The sequence below is a fragment of the Aulostomus chinensis genome, chromosome 23 (genome assembly GCF_037954235.1).
Source record: "Aulostomus chinensis isolate RoL2024-O1b breed Wild chromosome 23, RoL_Achi_v1.0, whole genome shotgun sequence".
NCBI classification, from domain to species: domain Eukaryota; kingdom Metazoa; phylum Chordata; class Actinopteri; order Syngnathiformes; family Aulostomidae; genus Aulostomus; species Aulostomus chinensis.
Window position 1 is genome coordinate 1,164,214 of NC_141342.1, and position 25,002 is coordinate 1,189,215.

Sequence of the window (25,002 nt, forward strand, 5' to 3'; positions counted from 1 at the left end):
CTATAAAAGTATGTTGAAACATATGCATAATGTAGATATAAGCATAAATAGGATGGACACAGAAAATCCTATGGTCTTTTTGAATATCTAATAAGCAACCAACAATGATTGAGATGGATCCACAAAAAAGTTAAAACAATGAGCAGCAGTAACAACAACAAAAAATATAAATGAACAGATAAAAGCAACACAAATAATTCAATAAATAAATAAAATGAAGGCGCGGGAAGAATATTCCAAGTGTTAATGAAATTAATTGTTTAAACATACAATAAATATCCTGAAATTCAGGGATACGGATCGTATATAAATACTGAGTTAAATATATTTACCAATGCTGTCTTTTCTTATTTGACAACAGTAATATGTTGACATTAAGACTTTTTTAAGTTATAAGGTCTGGTAAGAAGAGGAGAACAGTTTGAAAATTAATGGATGGGGACATATGAGGATAACACTGATATGAAATGTCAGGGGAAAGTTCTACCCATGCTGCTTGGAATGACTGTTTTTTTTTTACCTCCTAGAACAGCCTGCTGAAGCACAGAAACCCTAAGGAAACAAGGATGTCAGTGCAGAGAGACAGAGAAAAAAGTCAAAAGAGAGTTAGCTACTATAACAAGCAAGTCGGTGCAGATCCACATAATGTGCATTAAAAACAGGAATAGACACCATACAATCTGGCTTGGAGTATTTCTAAAAACAGAGTAAATCAAAGTTAGACAGCAGAGGCGTTATAGCAGTCGCGGTGCAAGCTCATACCAAATTGAGTTAGACCTACAACATCTTCCAAGATGTGTAGAAGTAAGAAAATGTCTTGATAACCTGAGTAACTTCATTTAAGGCATAGGCAAGCATTTGCCAGAGCACGTTACTGTTTGTCTATTCAGTGTGTTATCAATGTGTAATAAGCCCAGAGGAAAAATCAAGGAGACACCAAGACATTGGCAGTTCATTGACAGCGGATAGTTCTTCTTGTCTACTTCTTGTAAGAAAGATGGCATTCAAAGATGGCAATAACTAATATTAATGTGCTGATGTCAAGGGTTGTATTAAAATTGGTTTCAGAAATGCATAGGATTGAATTTGTTCACAAGGTTGGCTGATAAAGGGGCAAAACATTTAAAAAAAAACAAAATGAAAACCCATTGGCATCAACTAAATCATTTTATTTTTATTAACAGTATCAATATTAGCCTGCAATGTCACAATCAGTACACAATGGGACAAATGGCTAACAAACAATTATAGGGAAGTGAATACATTAACTCCAACGCCAGAGTGGTTATTTCAGTTCTGCTGTAATCATGTAAGAATAATGACTAGTCCAATGTGGGAAGTCTTCAATGTGTGGACTATGCGAGCCATTCTAAGCTCAGCACTGCAAAATATATCAGGGTTAGGTGAAGAATCAAAGTTTCCCTTCTGTGTATCTACCGAGGGCAGTAAGTAAGTAAGTCAGTAAGTAAAACTTTATTTCAATAGCACTTTTCATTCAAGAATTGCTGCTTAAAGAGCTTAACAATAAAATTTATAAACTGAGCATAGAATAGCAATAGCAACTGCAGTAAATCAACATCATATCAGAACTTAATGATCCAATTGGCTTCTTAAAGTTCTGTAATTGGTCGTACCATAGCTATATTCCGAAGGTGGAAAAATGACATTATGGTCACCTTATTGATGTGGGAATTGAAGTTCAAATCTGAGTCCACGATAACACCAAGATTTGTAAACTCAGATTTAATCCAGGGGTTTAATCCCCCCAGATTATTAATCAGAATTTCTCTTTTTGTTTTGGGGCCGACTAATAGGATCTCAGTTTTATCCTCATTTAGTTGAGGGTGGGTGGCATGGCTCAGGGGTAGAGTGGTCGTCTAGTAACCAAAGGGTCGCTGGTTCGATCCCCGACCCCGGTGACCATGTCGAAGTGTCCTTCAGCAAGATACTGAACCCATAATTGCTCCTGATGAGTAGGTTGGCGCCTTGCATGGTAGCCTCCACCATCAGTGTGTGAGTGTGTGTGTGAATGGGTGAATGAGATGACACTGTAAAGAGCTTTGAGTGCCGCTAAGGTAGAAAAGCGCTATATAAATTGAGTCCATTTACCATTTTAGTTTTTTTTTAGAAAGTACGGCTCATCCATTAGTTTATTGCCATTAGACAGTTGGTGATGGACATTATGGCTACAGTATCATTTGGTTCTGCGGATACGTACAGTTGTGTCATCCGCATAACTGTGGAAACATACATTGTGCTCTCTGATGATGTAACCGCGTGGCAGGATATAATCACAAAGAAGGATGACAAAAATATAACTCCGCAGCCAGAGGTAGATAGTTTACAAGTTTTAACAGATGATAAATATACTGTAAGCTATTGACATGATTGTATCAGCCTGACACAATTTCACTCCTAGTGTAATTGTCACCTTATCATGGTGGAGGAGTTTGAGTGCTTTAAAGACCCTAGGAGCTACGCTGTTAGGGGAATTTTGCCCCTGGTAGGGTCTCCCAAGGCAGATTGGTTCTATGCAAAGGGCCGGACAAAGAATGGTTCAAAAGACCCTTCATGAAGAAAAAGAAAAAGAGTTTGTGGACAAAGTTCGGAGGGTTACAGGGGCCCAGCCCTGGAGCCAGGCCTGGGGTAGGGGCCGTACGTGAGCGCCTGGTGGCTGGGCTTTCCCCCATGGGGCCCCAGCCGGGCCCAGCCCAAAATGAATATATGGGCTTGTCCCCCAAAAGGGTCCGGTGCACTGTGGATCAGGCAGCAGACCAAGGCAGGTACATGGAGGTCTGACCACTGGCTATGGAAGCTGGCTTTTGGGAATGTCACCTCTCTGGCAGGGAATGAGCCGGAGTTGGTTGAGCATTACTGGCTAGATACAGTTGGTCTCACCTTGACACATAGCTGTGGTTCGGAGTCCTTGAGAAGGGCTGGAATCTCTCCTTTGCTGAGGTTGCTCCGAGTTAGAGGCGGAGGGCTGGGGTGGGCTTTCTGATAGCCCCCAGCCTCTCTGCTTGAATTTAACAGTTCACCCTGGTGGACAAAAGGGTTGCTTCCCTGCGCCTTCGGGTCATAGAATGGGTCATGATTGTTGTCTGCGCTTATGCACTGAACAGCAGTTCAGAGCACCCACCCTTTTTGGAGTCCCAAGGACTCCACCTGGAGACTCCATTGTCCTCCTTTGGGACTTCAACACTCATGTGGGCAATAACAATGTGACCTGGAGGGGTGTGATAGGGAGGAACCGCAGAGTGGTGTTCGGTTATTGGACTTCTGTACGAGTTGCAGTTTGTCCATAACAAACACCACGTTTGAACATAAGGATGTCCATCAGTGCACCTGGCATCAGGACACCCTGTCACCTGTCAATATGATCTTCAATTCCCACCTCCAGCAGAGCTTCAACCGGATCCCAGGGGCAGTGTGGGACAGTGAGTCTGAATGGACCCTGTTCCACTTTGCCATTGCTGAGGTGGCTGTCGTGAGCTGTGTCTGCAAGGCTGCTGGTGCTTAACACAGCGGTAATCCCTGAACCCCCTGGTGGACGCCAGAGGTGAGGAGAGCTATCAGGCTGAAGAAGGAGGCCTACAGGGCATGGTTGGTCTGTGGGTCTTCAGAGGTAGCTGACTGGTACTGGCAGGCCAAGCAATGTGCAGCCATGGCAGTCGCTGAGGAGTTCAGCGAGGCCATGGATGATGACTATCAATCGGCTCCGAAAAGGTTCTGGCAAACCATCTGTCGCCTCAGTGTGGCAAGTTGCTCACAATGTCTTCAGTGGGGACAGGAGGCTGGTGGCATCAACTGAGAAGATGGTCAGACAGTGGAAGGAATACTTTGAGGAACTCTTCAATCCCACCAACACGTATTCCATAGAGGAAACAGAGGCGGGGGGAGGACTTGGGGAGGGATCATCCAATCTCCGGGGCAGAAGTCACCAAGGCAGTGAAATAACTCCACAACGGAGAGCTCCAGGGGTGGATGACATCCGCCCTAGATATCTCGAGGCTCTGGATGTTGTAGGGCTGTTGTGGCTGAAACGTTCCTGCAACACTGCATGGACATCGGGGGCAGTGCCTGTTGAGTGTCAGACAAGAGTGGTGGTCCCCATCTTTAAGATAGAGGATCAGGGGGTGTGTTCCAACTATCTGGAGATCACACTCCTCAGCCTCCCCAAAAGGTCCACGCCAGGGTGCTGGAGAGAAGGGTCAGGTCAACAGTGGAACCTCAGATCAAAGAGGAGCAATGTGGTTTTCCTCCTGGCCGTGGAAATGTGGATCAGCTCTTTACCCCTGCGAGGGTGCTGGAGGGGGCATGGGAGTTTGCCCAAGCAGTCCACGTGTGCTTTGTGTATTTGGAGAAGGCTTATGACTGTGGGGGGGGGACCAGGGGCAACCCGTGGGGGGTACTGCAAGAGTATGGGGTAGATGGCCCCTTACAAAGGGCCATTCAGTCTCTGTACCGAAGGAGTGAGAGCCTGGTCCACACTGCTGGCATTAAGTTGGAATTGTTCGTGGCTGGGATATGAATCAGCACCTCCAAGTCTGAGGCCATGGTCCTCAGCTGGAAAGGGTAGACTGCACACTCCAGGTCGGGGGGAGCTCCTGCCTCAGGTGGAAGAGTTCAAGAATCTTGGGCTCTTGTTCACAAGTGAGGGTAGGATGGAGCGGGAGATTGACAGGCAGATTGGGGTGGTGTCCACAGTGATGCGGGCCCTAAACCAGTCCGCTGTGGTGAAGAGGGAGCTAAGCCAAAAGGCAAAGCTCTCAACTTACTTGTCAATTCATGTTCCACCTATGGTCATGAGCTTTGGGTAATGACCGAAAGAACAAGATAGTGAATACAAGCGGCCAAAATGAGTTTCCTCTGCAAGGTGGCTGGGCTCTCCCTTAGAGATAGGGGGAAAAGCTCAGACATTCAGGAGGGACTCAGAGTAGTACCTCTGCTCCTCCATGTCAAGAGGAATCAGTTAAGGTGGTTCGGGCACCTGGTGAGGATGTCTCCTGGACACCTCCCTCGGGGGGTGTTCCAGGCATGTCCAACAGGAAGGAGGCCTCGGGCTGACCCAGGACGTGCTGGAGGGATCATATCTCTCAGCTGTCCTGGGAACACCTCGGCATTCCCCCAGAAGAGCTGGTGGAAGTGGCTGGTGAGAGGGTGGTCTGGGCTTCCTTGCTGAGACTGATGCCCCCGCGACCCAGACCCTGATATGTGGAGAACGACGACCCAGTTTCAGACATACATTGATTTTGTGACTAATGTGATATAATAATAATTGAAATGTAATGTATATCAAAGATGACGGAGGAAACAATGCAGGGGATTGTTCTGTTCCTGTTGATAATATCCCATCAGTAAAATAGAAAGAAATGTTTACCATAATATCAACAACTCTCACACTCACACTTTTTGATGAATTTCCCACTCCCACCCATATGATGCAATACCATTATGAACAAAGGAGGCAATTGTGTTTTCCTTCCCTCTATCATACTGGAAAAAACATCAACATTCAACACCACATACAGGGTAAGAAATTACTTTCCCCATGGGAGTACATGCACGCATCTTTAAAGACTGAATGGTATTTTACCCCATGGAAACCAAATGACAATGATATTTGATCATTTGAATTATATCCATCAATATGTCAATTCTGATGTGTATGTTTGAATGTTTTATTAACACCATTTACGGGGGTAACAGAATTTTTTTTTCAAGGATGTATGTCTGTGCTTTTAATACTCATTAACCATTCATTCATTACTGAAAAGTTGTAGATTTCAATGTCCCTTTGCTTTCACCAGGAAGAGATTTGACATGTTCTCTGCTTGTTTACAATTGTATGCATGTATCTTTGCAAGGAGAGTGGAAGCTGTCAGAATGCTTGGACATGAGTAGAACCAACTATGTCACTTTTTTAGAAAATGGTGGTGTAATGTAAAATATATACAGTACAGTTTATGGTTAAAAATGAAAACATAAGTGGTGTTATGGTTTACAGTAAGACAGTGTGCAAACCTTTTTAAATACAAATACCTTGACTTCCAACAATAATATAAAATGGAGTAGGTTCACTGCAAATACATTTACTCAGAGAAATCAGTGATCAACACTAGTCTTCAGTTGAGGAATTGCTGTTGAAGAGAGTTGGCACAATCATACTCAACCAGGAATAAAATAAGTGACTTAGATATATAGATACCAAGAAAAAGTGGGCACAATCATACTCTTGTTATTGATCTATCTGATGTGTGCCCACTTTTTCTTGGTAACTATATATCTTAGTCATTGATATTATTGCTAATTTTTATCCATCCATCCATCCATTTTCTACCACTTATCCTGTTTAGTTTGTAACATGATCCTGTGTTATCATTCAAAAACTTGAATGAATCACGCCCGAAGGTTTGGGCGTGAGATGGGTTATACCCTGGACAGGTCGCCAGTCCATCACAGGGTACACACACATATAGACAGACAACCATTCACACTCACAGCCACACCTACAGTAAGTTTAGAGTATCAGATTAGCCTAGTCCCCTCTTGTATGTCTTTGGACTGTGGGAGGAAGCTGGAGTACCTGAGAACCCACACAGGCACAGGGAGAACATGCAAACTCCACACAGAAAGACCCCGTGCTCGAGCTGGGGGTGGAACCCGGAAACCTCTTGTTGTGAGGTGACAGTGCTGACCACTGCACCACTGTGCCGCCTGCCTGGTTTTTATCATTTAAAGAAGTTTGTTGTGCCTCTGAAAATGGAGGCATGATCACATGAGTCCTGTTGCTTTTACCTGTGAACACTTGCAATCACTTCCTGCTTGTTTACAATGTTATTGATCACCGTTCAAGCTCTTCATGGCCAGGCTATAAATTGTATTTTAGTCATTTTAATCCCTTATGAACCTTTGTGAAGCATGAGGTCATGAGGCAGTGTTGTTCTACCTATTCTAAATCCAAGATTAAGGGGACAAAGTCTTTGCCATCAGGGCCCAGAGTCTCTGCAACAACCTGCCTGAGGAACTATGGCTGCCAGAGTTAAATCTCTTCCTGAGGAATTCTTTTACTGGAGAGCACATCCTGATTTAACCTCAGTTGCATTTTCCTTTTTGGTTTTCTGTTTGACTCCATTTAATATGAATTGCAATTGTTCAGCATCTTTTTTTCTTATATAGTCTGAAATTATTCAGTATTTTAGTCCTTCTTCCTCTTTTGTTTTACATGTGTATTGTTTCTAATGTAAAGTACATGGTAACTGTGTTTTGAAATGCGCCTTACCAACAATCATTATCGTTTTTTTAACCTAACTTGGGAAATTAATTCTCTTTAACATGAATATATACACTGCTTTGTCTCAGGAAATTATGTTTCCTTCAAGGCTTTGACGATAACCTGTCTATATTATCTTGCAGCTCTACAGTACATAAAGTACATATGATTGAAAGCAACACCATGGTTCAATTCATTCGTTTTTGAGTGATAACACAGGATCATGTAACAAACTTAACAGAAAATGTTTTCTACAGTGAGTGTTGATTCCCACCGCCAAAGATTTCCTCAGAGCAATAAGGGCTTCGAGAGAAGATCATCAAGGATTACCTAATACACACAGGAATTCATGCAATCCTGATGAAAACAGTTCACACATATTTTATTCGTACTGATTGTGATAGCTGAAAGATAACAATGTTCAGGGATATTTGCATGAACACAGAATATCAAAATTGGCTGTGTTTTATGCAACCATCACTCTTTGCCCACCAACAACCAGATTTCTGTCTGTGTTCCTAACTGTGATTTCACAAACTCTAGCATGCAAGTATGTTCTGTCACTGTCAATAGGCATGATTTGTCGGGATAATTTGCAGGATCCCTTAATTAGATAGAGGTCTCCGTTTTCACTCTTAAAAATCAATTCTAAGTTACTGTTCATCCTCAGTAAAACCAAAGATGTTGAGGAGAAGAGCAGGGAAAAGAAAGCAACAGGGTTTGTTTAAAATATCTTAAATTCATGAAATACATACAGGTATGAGGCACTAACAGCAAAGTTACCAATAAATACAGCAAGGCATCTTTATGTAATTAAATAATAAATAGCAGTTATAAAGAAGGATTAATATTTAATGTAAAAAAAAAAACCTTAGACACTTGCCTTGACAGCAGCAGTGACAGCAGCAGTGGCTGCAATGCTCAGGCCCTGCTTGCCAAAGTTGACCATAGTCTCATAGCTCCTTTCCTTGGCCTGCACAATATACTCGTCTATTTCCTAGAGGGAGAGAATCAACCACACTTTAACTGTAGACTGTTTAATCAAGCATTGTAACAGTAACAAATACAACAACAAAAAGTCAATGTACACTGGAGCAAGCATGGAGGGATGGATGGTCTCACCCTCTCTCTGGAGGACAGCAGTGGGTGCAGACACTTCCTGTAAATAAGACTTGCTCCTCTGGTGTAGGGGGACAGCAGCCAGATCACAAAGGCGACTTTGAGCTCATAGTACAAAGGAAACCTAGACACAGACATTGACACATGCACACACAGAGAAGGAGTACCCCTTTGTTATTAACTCTTGTTAAAGGGGTTATATTTTGAAGAGCTTACCTTTTCTGTGCTTATGCACATATATTTGGTTCTCTGATGCCCCTACTAACACTCATATGATAAAATACAAAACTATAACACAAATACTATAAAATATGATGTACTTTCATTCACTAATGTAATTATACTACTTATCTATTGTGCACTACGACTTCTTCGGCACTACTACCTCTACTGCACTACTACTTCTATCATGCACTTTACAAGGCAACTGCAGCTAACCCTGAGAGGTTTAGACTTCCTTGCACTTCCTTACCTAATGTATGTTGTTGTGTTGTTGTTGTTGTATAACCAACTGTACTGCTCTCTGCTCCCTTAATTGCCCCCACAGAGATAAATAAAGTTTTCTGAATCTGAATAGAACCCAGTCATTTTAATGTGGGCTATCATGCGCTGTAATCTTCTGATTCAACACGCCATTCAGATTAGATGCCCCTTAACGCATCAGAAGGGGCTTAATTGAAATTGCAAATGCCCTGCATCTTTCTTTACACATGCTTTACTGGCTGCCACAGGAAGTGGTCATGGTAAAATGATAATCATTTAATTTTATAATTATTATTAGAATCAAAAGGCAACTTTGTCCAATGTATTCATCCATTCATCAAAGTCACACATTTCATATTATCTACTAGTTGCCACAAAACAAATGCTACAATAATCAAGAGGAACATCCATATGGTATTATTTGCTTCGGGAGGTTGCTAATTGAGAGAAATGGCCTGGAAGTACCTCCGTGCCAGCCAGGATATGAGCAGTTTGAATTCTCTTCATGCCAAGAAAAGGACCTTCCACCCTTCCTGTCTTATCTCCTATAGTATAGGATACACTTGACCACCTTTTGCAAGAGGAGGGGAGATAATATTGTCCATCATTTTTTTGTGGCAGCAGAATTAAAGGTGACACACCACTGGGACAATCTGACAATCAACCTGACTGGCAACATGGAAAGCAAATCACCATAATTAGCAATATGTTACCCTGCATAAAGTTATGATCAACTTGTCTGATTACCCAACTGAAACAAATATCCAATAAATAAGCTTGATTTTATCTAACTACTGTACAAGGTAAGTAAAATATATTATCATACCTCAAAGTCATACAAGGTATAAAAGTAGTACCAAGAATTGATTAGATTTTATCCTAAAAGAAAATTGAGTTCAAAGGTTCAAGTGTAAAAAGATAAAGTTTCATATTTATGTGAGACACATTTTAAGAAGTAAGTGCTTAAAGAAATGTCACAATATGTCTATTTTTTTTAAACTCACCATGCCAGTGTTAGGTCCGTAATTGTCTCCACGACAGTGTAGAGGGCAAACACAATCCAGTACATCATCCACCGAACCTACACACACACACAAGCACACAATAACATCATGGACTTTTATTGTAAAGTTCAAGATTGGACTCTGGTGGGAGACTTGTGTTTTATGTCATTCTCTATTCCTTTTCCTCCCTTTCTTTCATGCATTTGCCCACACACGAAGGCTCTCTACTCCAGTCCCCAAATCCCCAAACAATAATTAAAAGTAATAACATTTCAGGTAAAAAAAGAGTTAAAAATGTCATTCAGAACTGCAGCATTTCACTGCAAGAGCAACAATTTGATGATGATTTCTTTGATCCGATTGTGATATGTTTTCATTATTAACTACAGGGTCCAGACTAACTTTTTTTTTTTATAGGAGTGCTGTGGGCCCTGACAGAATTTTTAGGAGTGCAATTTTAAAATTTAGGGGCTACAACTAGAATCTGAATCTGAAAGCATATGAAATGAGTATGGAATATCATAATCATGTCATGTCTTATCTGCTGACTGAATGAAAATTTCCTGTTGGAGAAAAGATATTTGAAGTGGCAATGCAATTAATTCAACCAATCGTTAATGTATCTATCTCGCCATATTTTGTGCTTCAAAAAGCTGTTGTGCTTCATGAGTCAAAAGAACTTTGTCTGGCACGACGGTAGCGGGAGTGAGAGCTGAATGAGTAGACTGGGTTCAGGTCAGACACGTCACTTAACACTGGTCTCTCGTTTTCAGTTGAGAATGAAGCCTCATAACCAGTCCTGTGTTCAGCCCTGCTGGGTGATGACTACCTCAGTAAACTTGTTTTTTCCTACATGTTTGGTTTAGAAGCTACACTTCATTTTTTTGTAGAATCTTAGAAACCAAAATCAATCATTTTGATTTAGGATTAATTAAATTCTAAGAAGAATATAGAGTAAACAAGTTTTGTGAACTAACTGCAGCTGGCTCCCAAAAGTAAACACATTAAAGTAATTTTCTTTTTAAAAATCTCTTAAGGTGAAATTTTGTGAGGCTGTGCTCCAATAGACAAAAAGTGTTGATATCCTCCCAACTTCACTGATGTCCTTAAGACAAGAATGTTCTGGAATGTATGTGTTAAAATAGACATGACAATCAAAACAATGCTGTGTGTGAATAGCTGTGCTTTATAATGAACACAGACACAACGTTGTCAAGTTGTACAACATCTCTGGGACTTCCACAACCAACACAAAGCAGAAATGAGGGTTATAAACAGCCACACTGCTCCTGATGCTAATGTAACTGAGACTAACATCAAAACTGTGGCTGTGTAACTTAACAGACTAGTGGGAGAATTATATTAACCTGGACTTGATGTTGTGAAGTTTTCCAGCCTGCCTAGGACCTTCACAACTGATGTAATGCAGCAAGCATGTTCAAGCCAACCTTAGTTAATGACAACGCTAAGTTCCCCTTCCTCCAAATGAGGTACTGCTAATTAAACACAAGTTGACTCAACTCTGACTCATCCATGATGCTTTCATTTTGTTTCAAAAGACTATGTTGTGAAAGGGGAGTGAAAAATAGTGCCACGTTTGCTGTGTTTAATTTATGTGCATGTAGTTATGGAGACATGGAACAGAACAATGCAGTAAATTGTGGGATTTGGTTGACGTAAATGCTTTGTGTCTGGGCGTAGAACTCCAATAGATAGAATGTCAAATGATAAACGATGTAATGATCTCTATGTAAGGTGGATCGCTGACACATTACAATTGTTAGCTGTCTATGAGTGTCATATTGTACAACTCTAGAGGTACTCCTACAGTTGGTTGAAAATGCCACATTCATGAGTGTAGTCAGTGCGACCTCCAAATCCACCCCCCCCACTCCCAAAAAATCACACACATAGGCCAATACTGGTGGACTCCTTCCCTCCTTGTTTTTCAACGAGCAAATTTGCAGGTCTGTAAGTTTACTTTTTTTGCAAAAGAGTTAGAAACCTAGGATGGGAATACATGGAATTGAACAAGAATCCAAGGGAATTCATGGACAATAACAAATAAAATGAAGATTTTGGGGTTATTCACACAAACTATGTTTAAATGTACACTGTGCATTATTCCATCATATGCACAGATTATTAAAATCTTGCATACTACTACAGGGCTTTTGAGGCCATGCCCCTGAAAACACTGTGAATTTGTTCATCACATGCACAGATAATTAGCATCTTACCATTCAGTTTAATGAAAGAATCAATTGAAGTTCCACACAAAGATAGACTAGTCTTGTCTAGTCTGTCACATGCATATCTGCTGATGAGAATACAAAATATATACAATTATTCTAACTGGATATGACTAAGTCCCATGTCAAGGTTATTCTCCTTAATTCCTTTGGAAAGTTATCAACTTTGAATATTCACAGAATTTCGCCACCCTATTTTCAACGGTGTTTCGTAGAGCTGATGCACTGGCCATTGTTGCTCAATATTTGTTCCAAAGGAATCAAATATGGTCATTATTGTCAATACTTCATGGCTTTAACAACTGGCCTTAAAATTATGAAATACATGGTCTTTGAACAGACTTGAGGCTTACACTGTATTTTTCTCCTTTCTTTCTCCTTTTATCCTGTAGCTCTGTTCCTCTCAAGCCAGTAATAATTAAGGGCACACGGGGCCTTTCTGCTGTCCTCCCAGATCTCTTTCTCCCTCCCTCCATTCCTCTTAAAGGGCTTTCCAGGCTCCTCTGGATATATTTCCATATCAAAGCCAGTGGTAGACGGTGGCAAGCAGGCAGACAGTCACATGGCAGGCTGAGGTATTAGCCAAACCCAGGCACTACCGCATGACTGAATACACTGACACTCACTAATGAAATGAGTGTGTGTATGTGCATGTGTGTCTTGAGTCAGTGACAGAGCAAAAGAGGGAGAGTTCAAAAGAATGGTGAAGCAACACATACTGTATATTGTCTCACGAGTACAAATGCAAAGAATTACAAACACACACACACCTGCAATCCATCTCAAATTAGGCATAAACTATAAATACACACTCACTCCACTTTCTGTACTGTAACAGCTAGACTCATTAATAAGTGACCTCATAGTGAACTCTCTCCAAACTTGCACGCAGAGGCTCATGGGAATGATAAATGTAAAGGAGAGAGAGAAAGAGAAAGTGAGCCAGCGTGATGGGGGGGGGGGGGGGGTCTGTTATATATGTTTCAATCTCATTCTGCCTACACTGCCTCAGTCTCTCTATCTCACCTTTCATCTTTCATTTCATAATCCCCTTTCTCTCAGTCTGTCACTTCCAGCATTTTATTCTCTTTCTCTCCTTCCTTCATCTCATCAGCCAGGAGGACATTAAGATGTGACCTCTGTGAAATATACAGCAGCCATTTTGCCTTCCTGAGGCAAAAGCAGACATTTACTGGCTCAGTCTGTGAATGATTGCCTTCCATTAAAGAACAAAGACAAGGAAACACCTGGCCAAAACTGTCGACAGTTAGAACTAGAACTGAACGATATGCTAAGAAGACAAAAATACTCTACTCCCATTATTTTGACATTGATAGATATGGCTTTTGCTTTTGACAGGAATGGTCATGTTTGTATTTTTTTATAATATGTATATATACATATACATACACATACACACACATATATACACACATATATATGTATATATATACATATATACACACATATATATATATATACATACACACACACACACACACACATATATATATATATATATTATATATATAAATAAAAATATATATGTTCTTCTGTTCTGTGCCTGCATGGGTTCTCTCCAGGTACTCCCGCTTCCTCCCACAGTCCAAAGACATGCAAGGGGGGACTAGGTAAATTGGATACTCTAAATTGACCTTCGGTGTGGCTTTGAGAGTGATTACTTACCCATCTATATGTTTTGGGCCTGCAATGGACTAGAGGTCCATCCAGGGTGTACCCCAACTCTCACCTGAAGGCAGCTGGGATAGGCTCCAGCCCCCCTGCTAGCCTTAACAGGATAAGTGGTAGAAAATGGATCAATGGATGGTCTTTAAAGTATTCACAAAAGGTGTCTTGAGCTCACAACAAATGTCTTCCTCTTTTGCATAAATCTTTGTGACTTCAAAATGCAGAAAGAAACAGCCATGTTTACATACTAGCATGAAGCTTATGGCGACCCATGGCCACATCTGCAAACAGCTAAATTGTCCAAAAACGACTCATTAGATTACTAATTTTGAAGCGCATCATCTTGTACCATCCATGTCTTGTTTGTCCAGCTATATGCTCAGTTACCCAAAAACATTCTGGTTTAAGTTATAGACTAACTTACAACAACCCTACCGATTAGGTGCTTGTTCATGGTAGCGTCTCACGAAGCCAGCTGGTTCATTAAACTGACACCAATTCACTTGCATTGGTCAATGCCTGTTCACAGTACACAAATCAGAACGGTAGATACTTAGGATAGCAGGGTATAATTCTTATTCCATTCGGGCTTCCCGCAGCAATTATAAAACCCAAAATTTTATCTCAGTTATCACTAATACCATTAGCAGTTTCATCCCTATCATATATGAAAGGAAACTGGGATTACTATTTCGGCTGCAGTTAAGGTTAACCAAGGCAATGGACTAAAAATGCACCAAAACTGACATTCCATCTTTCAGGAATGCTTGCAAATTACAGTTTATCTCATTAATACTGGTGACTGTCTATCTTCAGCTCACAGAGACCGTGTTGAAGCGCCCTTTAGTGAAATACTGAACACCTAATTGTTCATGATGATTGAGTTGGTGGTGTGGTAGCCTTCACCATCAGTGTAAGAATGAGTTAATAAAGAACACTTTGAAGTGCTATGAGTGCTGTTAAACTGGAGTGATGGAATACAGATAGTCCATTTATCATTGCTGATGCCTACGTCGATTGTTTTCTTGGTTAATCAATTCAATGTTTTACACAATAAACAAAAGAAAATTAGGAAAGCTGTGCACACAGTTTGTGTCACAGAGAGATTACAAAAGAGGAGAAACACAAACAACCTTATGACTTAACCATATTAACTCTGCTCAAGTTCCAGAACAATTCTTTTTCATTCATTTCAATCATTTCATTAATTTCTGCATTACCGCAATTGCATTCAGACCAACATCATCCCTAGAGACCAACAGGAAATTATTTGTTAATGAAATGTCAATCTGCATTAGAATGACACGCTTAATTCATAAACAGAAGTGATAAAGCACATATACTTTCCAATCCGTTTTTACCTCAACTTCTTCGGTGATCAGTCTGTTATATGGAAATAAAATAATAAATTTGCATTTTTTAGAATTCATGGTACATTTATTTAATTATTGAATTTGTGAATTATCATTAATGTAAGTGTTGATTATGTTAGCAAGATAATCTTGACATCAACAATGACTCATATTGTGCCTTCAATCCTTTCATCTTTACAACCTCTTGCTACAAGGCTTGTCATAATAGTCTTGTTACAGACAGGTTTACTGCTTCCCCTGCTGGGTAATCCCTTTACTGTATGGTTTAGGATGTGAAACAGATTTGGACAAAAAAAAATGGGACAGAAAGGGACTGAAATATGTTTTAATTGTTGCCTCTAGAAAAAAAGTTTAAGTTAGTCTGGAGCCCTGCTTCTTTATCTTACTTCTTAAATCCAATACAATCGATTAGTTTAATCAATTAATTTACAACCCTAGTATCCACTGATATTCACCTCTATCAATTCTATTTCATAATTATATCCAGAGTTGTGAATAATATAATTTCCCAGGTGGCAAGAGGTGTCATGGGCCTCTGATAGAAATATATCTCTACATTACTTATCCCATTATGCAACTGAGGGAAGAATGCGAACCAGTTAGAACAGAGGGCATGAAAAGGAAAAAAAAAAAAAGACTTGTATTTCAACTGTCACATCCTTTACACAAAAGGCCGAGCTCATCACTGTGACCATAACTCTGGATGCACTGCAGCTGTTACAATGTAAAGGTTCAGAGGCTAATGGCTAGTATGACACTGACCAAGTAACTTGCAGTAAGTCAGAGTCATGTTATCTAGCATTTGTGTCCTCCAAATGTGTTGTGGATGGTTCTGTGCTGTGGATTCTCAACTAGACTCTAGTACCTGAGAGCAGCACTACAAGGTAGTGGGAGTTTCCGGCAGTTCACATTACATACAGTAGTGCAGAAGAGGAATAAAAGTAGCAAAACACAAATGCATACATATATACATCAGTGTGTTTTCAACTAATGCTGCATAATATTTAGTACATTTGCAAATGTATATTAAACTAAAAAGTACAAAATATCTTTGAACATTTTAGAATTTTGGATGCAATATAATTCAAGATCAAGTTACTTTAAGCTAAAGTTACACAGAAAAGGTTGTGTTTCACAACTGTCTAAACTAATGATGTTTCAAGACTTCATGATCAGTCCAGGATGAATGAGAGACCAAAATCCGAATCATCCTTGCATTAACATGAGGAGCTGTCTAGACATGCATATTCAGGAATACATACAGTAGCACATTTAAATGCTGCTGTGCTTTTTGAAGTTTTAGCAGCAAAACACAAGCCATCAGACAAGTCCACCCAAGTCAGAGCAGGATCCAAGCAGGCAGCTCACAACAGCAGCCCATTTGTTTGAAACAGAGTGCAGTCAGACTGATTAGCCAAGGGGTCAAAAGCTTTAACAACAGTTATACAGGAGTGGGGGGTGGGGAATAGTGGACAGTGATGTTGATGTTTCAAACAGGGCGGTGTCACATCCTATTTTTGAAGTGGACTGACGGGAAGATTAGATAAATCTAAGAGAGTGACAGGAGTCAATTTCATTGGTTGAATTTAACTTTACTGGCTTTACTAGACACTGACCGCATGCCCTGTAGGTATGGACACACTTGTTTAAACTTGAACTCCAGTACTGTCTGGAAGGGCACGTTCTGACTGAAGTCACATGAAAACATGCCTAGACGTGTTTCAGCGGGAGAAAAGCTATCTCAAGAAAAGAAACTGTATAATAAATGTAATCATCAACACATGTAAGTAAGCTGTATTTCATGGAGAATCAGATTTAATACGATGCATATATTTTGGCTGTATTTTCAAAGGCTTGAGGCCCAATGTCTCTGCTACTCGCTCATTCTCTGGTGATATGGTTTTCACTCACACGATCAACACCTCCCTTGAGATTTTTTTAAGTATCTGATGAAATACAATCTTGTGATGTTAAACTTTTTTTTTTCACTAGTGAATGTTAAGCATTCACAATCCTGGTTCTATTAATACAGGCAAATTTTTTTTTGTTTATTTATTTATTTAATGACTTTTTGACTGTTTGTTCTTGTGTACCACTGCTCCATTCACTGTAGCTAAGCTAACTATAAATCAGCCATTCTCTTGTGTTCTCAAGCTCTCTAATGCACACAGAGAGGAAAGTAGTGTGGTTTTCATGGCTGACAGTCATCAGCTAATGAGCCCTTTATCATTGTCATACCATGATTTAAAAGTCTTCTGTACTCGTGGGGTCATGTCCCCTCAGAGTCGCCATTAGTTAAGAGTTTTGTTCTGCCTTTGACTTGCAGGAGAGGCACAAAACAAGATGCAGCTGGTCATTACATTAATGTTACATCTCTATATCCCATTTTTCATATTCTCATGAAACCAAACTTTTTGCAGGCTACTGTTGGTGTGTTTCTTTTGTTCAAGCAGCTATTTTTTTTAGCTTAGCTTGCTCAGTATAGCAATCAAGCTAACTAACACAACTAAGCTACAGACATGTGATGTAATAATAAAGACCTGTTTAAACTTGGCAGGGGGATGTATGGCGTTCATTTACCTGGTAGGGTTGTGATGGTTGATCGACCTGTTTTTGTACTGAGTGAGCCCTCTGGAGATTTCTGTCCCCATCACAACCTTAGTGCAACACTACAGTCGACTTAGTGCAGAAAAACAAGACATTCTCTTCTCGTGGCATCTTTTTGCCTTTTTTGCTGACATCTGTCTAAGAAGCATGTCTACTCTGTCCAAAAACAGCTGTTCAGGCTTCACTGTCTACTCCAAGACTTGCAATTCGATTGGCCTCTCTCTGTCAAGCTGGTAGTGTTGAATCATTGGATTTCTGCTGTTACTGAATGTAAAAGTTTAGCCTGAGATGCTCAGGAGTTAATATTTGGCTCATATTTTTTATTGATCGAGTCATCATTACTTATGAATAGTCAAAAGTGACAAAAAATAAAACAAAAATTAACACTAGAAATGCTACGTAAATAAGGCCAGCAATTATTGTTCTGCTTGCACAAGCGGGCCAAGTTCCAGGTTGTTCAGACACTCATGATCCTTTTTAAAAAATTCCTATATTGAATCAGGGTTAATTTTTTCTCGTTAAATGCTGGTATGGAAATGTTTATGGAAAAGAAAAAAAATACTCTCTTAAATAGTGAATGTAATGGGGGTTTTCTGGTTTTCAGTGATGTGTGGGGTTGTTGCTGATGATTCTGGCTTGTTTTCAAAATGTTGCTGATGTCAATTGCGGAGTCTTTTATCTTGTTAAGTTAGATATTAATCGTACCAGCTACATGGGACGTTGCATTATTTATCCGGGCAGGTTATTGTTGTTATTCATTTGAACCCATTTATTGTTTGATCTTTGCTAAAGTTAGTCTGGAGCCCTGAAGCCTCATCTTACTTATTAAATCCAGTGCATATAGATTAGTTTAATCCATTAATTTACAAACCTAGTATCTACTGATATTCATTTCTATCTATTCGATTTTATAATTATATATAAAATATATATAATTATATCCACTGTTGTGCACAGGTGGCAAGAGGCCTCATGGGCTTATGATACACATGTATGTCTACCTTTCCAATTACCTTATGCAAATGATGGAAGAATGTAAATCAGTAAGAGCAGTACATGCAACAGATACAGTAGCAAGGAAGATAGAAGGAGAATTATACCCCTTTCACACTGAAAAACGCGTGTCAATGCGGGTTTTTGGACCCGCATTTGCTCGGCATTAGGGTGCATTCAAGCTTCCAGCAGACGTGCTGCGAGGGCTGCGTGCCTGTGTTTTTCTCTCTCATACATCATCGCACTGACAATGTCATAATTACACATAAACGTGCGCCGGAACGTCGTCGAGTCAAACGTTAGCATTGTCGTTCCGCGCACTGCAATGCTGTCTCTTTTGCAAAGCATACAAACTAGGCGCAGATCGGAAAATGTCAGGAAGGGAGCCGAAGAAGCTACAGGCGAAGCCTGACAGGCAGCACAGTGACAAAATCAGGATGCGACAGGAATGTCGCTTGAAACCTGAGAAGACGCGGGCTGCCTTTTTCACACTGCAGGCGAGCCGAGCCGGACCGCAAAACACCCGGGTCGCTTGGCCGGTAGGTCGACGCGGGATCTTTCCAGTGAGATTACTTGACAGGAAATGACGTGAAATCCAAATTTGTAGACAGATTTTGACTTTTAAAGGATGTGGTCAGCTGATGATCAGCCTATTTCAGTTAAATTGTTGTTTTCAATAAATTGCCTGCTTAAAACTTTTGGTCTCTTATTCCCATTTCATCTTTTTGCATTTTGCAGCTCTACTTAGAACCTTCTTAAGATCCAACAGTGCAAAATGTAAATTCATGCAATTTTTAAACTGGTCTTGAGATTTTGATCAAGAGTATGATTAAAACTCAATGTGGCTCAACCTGTGTGCTGGTACATACGTATTAATATTAATATTAATATTAATATTATTATAACATATTTATACAGTGCCTTTCAAATTACCCAAGTCGTGGGAGAACGGGTAAAGCTAACTGAATGAGTGACATACTCAGCAGAGTGGAATTACAATCACCAAACTCCAGAAACAAAACATCTCCACGCCCTTAAATCTATACACATGTAAAGAATGCATAGGTTAGCATAAAAATCAGGGCTGAAACAGAAGACAATTCACACTCTGTCAGGGCAGAAATATCTTGTTGGCACAAGGCCCATCTGCAAGTTATTTCTGGCACTTGAGTGTGGGGGCAAGTCATTTCTGTAAGCTCAAGGAAAGAGCTGAATAAGACTGCGTAACAGAAATTGCAATATGGTCAAGTGCAATTGCCAATTGCAGGAAAGCCCAACAATTGTTGAGGGCTTATTTTTTAGAGAGATATCCTACCTTCACATCTGAAGACAAGAAAATATCTGTTTGATACAGATCGCTAAAAATCCCAAACCTTAAAAAAATTCAACCCATTTTTCAATGAAAATGAAAACAGTCAAGTTAAATTCACATTTCCTCTCAAATGACAAAACATACTGTATCATCATCATCAAAATAATCTTAAATACTTTTTTTTTTCAAATTCATGCAGCCTAGTGTTGAATTTCTAATATTTATGATGGAGAAAAAATTGTTTTTAATTAAAGCTTGTTTGCAGTAAATTCAAGGATCATGAAGGACAGGATATTGATATCTAACCTTAGTAACCTATCTTACTTTTTGAGCTTCAAAACACTCCCAAACTCCAAACCTTCAAAGTAGTTTGAAAGTTTATTGACTTTAGTGACTTTATTGTTCTTAACTTTGGTGATTCATGTTTCTCTCTGTTACCACAAAACTTCACAAAAAGCCACAGGTCCACCTTAAAATACATCTTACAACAGCAGGCAATGGAATAAAAACATTTTAGGGCAAGGTCCCAAATTACAGAACCCGTCTAAACACCTCAAACAGGCTATTAGTATTCAGGACACATGACAATTTTTCACTGTGCCCTGAATGCCTCATAAGCAACATACAAAGAGCAACTGACCAATTTAAACGCTCTGAATCCTCGAAGACTAAAAGTTTAGCATCGTGATATGCTGAATAATCAAGTTTCCCACCCATCCGTATCTGAAAGGGTAACTATGTATAAGAAAACTACTTTAACAGACTGTCCTGAGTTCATGTGTTTGTGTGTGTCAGTGTTGGTGTCTGTGTATGCTATGCACATGAGGCAGCTAAATGAGGAGAAAGATTCTTACATATTCCTTGACATTTTTGGTCTTGACAGCCTTGTAGGAGTAGTATGCAGGATACAGGGTTCCAAACACCAACCTGCAGGGAAGTAACAAAAATCATAAATTTATAAAATGAATTCATTCAACTCTTATCAGCCACACACAACTTAAATACATACTGACAGGCCACCACTCTTTCAAAAAGTAATCATCATAATAACTTTACATAAGGAATACTTGACAGTAATTTAGCATACCATAAACAAGGTCGCTGTGACGTCTTATTTGCAACCATGGAAACACAAACACAATCCTAAAGTGTTGTCATTATTGATATTATTAGATGGCTGGGTCACAATTTCACCCCTCCACATATTACAAAAAATAATAAAATAACAGATCACCAGTCTAATATATAATCATATCAGACTGGCAATCTGTCCAGGGTGTACCCCACCTCCTGCCCAAAAGCCACTAGGATAGGCTCCACCCCCTCCCAACCCTTTACAGGATAAGTTGACGAAAATGGATGGATGGCATTAACAAGTCCATACCAGGGGACATGTGGAAGTGTGCTTGCTGTGATCTTGAAGAACACCTGTATGTATCAGCAGACTGTGGCAAAAATGCACATTTACAGTGTAATATTATGATATTGTAGTATAAAATGACATTGTATTTGGAGTGACTGGAGTTACTTAAAGCTGTTCCAAAAGTCTTGACTGTGTTCACCTATTTATGTTATGAGTTAAAATGTTGTACTGCAGCCAAACAAAATTAAAGCACAACAAATAACAACTACTTGAGGATATGAAATGTGACAGAAGAACAAAATGAAAAAGATATGTAGAAAATGTATGTCTTCATCAAAATTTGACTTATTTATACACTATTTTTAAAACCATGTGCACTACCAGTCAAACGTTTGGACAAAGCCTTGCATTTTCTTTTTATTCTCATGACTATTTAGAGTGTACATTCTCACTGAAGGCATCGAAACTATGAATGAACACATTTGGAATTATGTAGTAAACAAAAACGTGTGATATAACTCGAAACCTGTTTTATAGTTTAGAATCTTCAAAGTAGCCTCCCTTTGCTTTGATGACTGCTTTGCACACTCCTGGCCTTCTCTTGATGAGCTTCATGAGGTCGTCGCCTGAAATGGTTTTCCCACAGTCTGGAAGGAGTTCCCAGAGATGCTGAGCACTTGTTGGCCCTTTTGCCTACTCTCTGCAGTCCATCTCATCACAAACCATCTCCATTGGGTTTAGGTCAGGTGACTGTGGAGGTCAGGTCACCTGACACAGCACTCCATCACTCTGCTTCGTGGTCAAATAGCCCTTACACAGCCTGTAAGTGTGTTTGGGGTCATTGCCCTGAAAAATAAATGATGGTCCAACTAAACACAAACCAGATCGGATGGCATGTCGCTGCAGGGTGCTGTGGTAGCCATGGTGGTTCAATGTGCCTTCAATTGTGAATATAAATCCTCAATAGTTTCACCAGCAAAGCACCCCCACACTATCACACCTCTTTCTCCATGCATCATGGTGGGAACCATGCATGTAGAGACCATGCATTCACCTTTTCTACATTGCACAAATACACGCCAGGTGGAACCAAAGCTCTCAAATTACATCATGAAGCTCATTGAGAGAAGGCCAAGGGTTTGCAGTGCTGTCGACAACGCAAAGGGTGACTACATTGAGGAATCTAAAATATAAAAGATATTTCGTTATATAACAATTTTTCTTTGCTACATAATTCCATACATCTTGCTTCATATATTTGATATCTTCAGTATGTAGCTATAATGTATAAAGAAGTAAAAACAAAGAAAAAAGGAGTTGTGTCCAAATGTTTGACTGGAAGTGTATGTGCTTACAAGTGACATCAATCTGAGCTTTGAACATATCCATGTTGCATTGCTGTACAACCAAAAGTGTTTATGTGACAATGTAATTGCTACATGACAACAACAGATTTGAAACCGCAGTTAAAAAAAAGCAGACATTGGGTTGATGCAAGTCAATGCCATCTTCAACCACAATGTGGGTTGTAATGGCAGTCAACAGGTAGACCAAAATGATTTAAATCAGTTCTACCTTCAACCACAATGCAGATTGTAATGCTTGAGTGGCACTCTTTTTTTTTAACTCAGGAAAAGGTGGTGGTGGCTGAAGTGCTATTTTTTTTAATGAAATTAATACATAAATCAATCATGCTGATTAGCCGACCATGTCATTGTCTGTGTATGGAAATTCTCTGTGGCCATGAGCAATTTCATATGGGTTCTGCCACCTGGTGAGAAGATAGGAGTCAAGTCAAGTCAGTTTTATTTGTATGGCACCAAATCCACAACAAAAGTTATCTCATGATATTTTACAAGTAGAGCAGGTCTAGCACCACAATCCTTCAATGATTTTACACCCAGCAATTCTGCATGAGTAAGCACATCCTGCAACAGTGGCGAAAAAACTTCCTTTTAACAGGCAGGAATGTTGAGCAGATCCAGGGTTAAGGTAGAAAGACAGATATACAGAAGGAAAAAGAGGGGCAGAAATAAAAATGGAGAGAGGAAGGGAATGATGGACAAATAGGGACGCGAACAGGTGATGCTAAGGATGGCAGCTTGAGCCTCTTCAGGTCTGTAGCCTCATCCAGCAGCAACAGCAGTCAGGGATCTGGGAAGTGGAGAAGCACAAAGGCTCTGGAGAAGAAGATGAGTTCGAGACACATTTGAGTGTAGGAGGACAGAGAGGAGAGAGACGCCCAGTGCACCATGGGATACTTGAAAAGACTGAAGTACAGACTTTAGCATAAGTTAGGAGAAAAACTGACATCTATAATTACTTTGTTTACATGAAAGTTGTGCATGTGCATGACACATTACTCTTGACCTGCCCTGCTTTTCTCTTCCATGTACTCAGCAAAGTATGAGTTTAAACTCTGAGCAATGAAAACACTCAGGGTAGAGGGAACTTGTCACCAATGAGACATGCCCTCTATACTTTGCTCATCTACATTACTTAGAAAAGCTGCTTTCTCAACTACATGGTGCCAAATGCACAGAGCATCCTGTCAGAGTACTGTCTGGATGAAATTTGCTCCAGCTGAATGACAATTGTCCCACAGTGGGCTGCTACACAGGAGTTATATAGCTCTCATGAGACAAGCAATCCATGACGTGGCGCTGTTAAGTCCTGTGTACTGAAGTGAGGGAGGGACCAAAGCATGATTGTAGTGTTGCAATCTGGGAATTGTGGTGCAGTGTGTTTCAGGCAACAAGTGTATAAACCAAGAATTATCAAAGATGCATATCATTCAGGAAGCAGATTTCTTTGATAGTGGAGTTTGACATGGTTGGCTTATACTGTCTGATAGCAACAGTTGCCCCTCAAAAGAGTGAAGATAATTTTACCCCCAAAGTGAAACAGAAGTACAGTATAATCCAAACTGAGGCATGCATACAAAATTGTGATTTTCCAGTTAAAAGTAATCATCCACTTCAGCAGGACATTTTGGGGACTGCTTTATACCCTGCAATGATCGGGTGTTGGGTCCTTACCCAGACTTTAAAACCAGTGGAATACAAGACAATGACTCAATGTTTCCTCTGTAATATTCTGCAGCAGCAGTGGTTGGGGGTAATTTGGGGTTAGGTTCCATGTCTGGTCCAGTTTCAACATTACAATATTCTACACTCTTCTTGCCCTCTTTTGTCAACATACACAATATATATGCCAACACATACAACAACTTTTTTTCCCCAACTCCCACTATCTTTAGTGCGAGTGATAATTGCTGTGATGTTTCTCAACTACAGTGCTGAATTTGACTTGATAGATGGTGCTGTTGTCTGTTCAGCCCTGCTACTTGCATCACTACCCTGTTGCAAGTGAAACAGAAACAACACTAGGTGTCAGTGAATGAGTTAAAAGAAAGACTGATGAGACACTGCGAGTAAAAGAGTACCACATTAAACAATGCTACATTGAGAGAGATCAACAGTAATAATCTCTGCCTTGGCTTTTACTTCTACTTGCAAACCTTCGAGCATTTAA

General features: G+C 40.0%; 1 protein-coding gene across 1 annotated transcript in view; it reads right to left on the reverse strand.

Moving 5' to 3' along the window:
- Positions 1-25,002, reverse strand: part of reep3b (receptor accessory protein 3b) — a 42,736-nt gene that overhangs the window by 7,748 nt on the left and 9,986 nt on the right. The window contains exons 2-5 of the mRNA XM_086195435.1: positions 20,960-21,032; positions 9,880-9,956; positions 8,396-8,516; positions 8,157-8,270 (exon numbers count right to left, since the gene is read on the reverse strand). Coding sequence (XP_086051561.1) covers positions 8,157-8,270; positions 8,396-8,516; positions 9,880-9,956; positions 20,960-21,032 — 385 coding nt within the window. The remainder of the gene's footprint in view (positions 1-8,156; positions 8,271-8,395; positions 8,517-9,879; positions 9,957-20,959; positions 21,033-25,002) is intronic.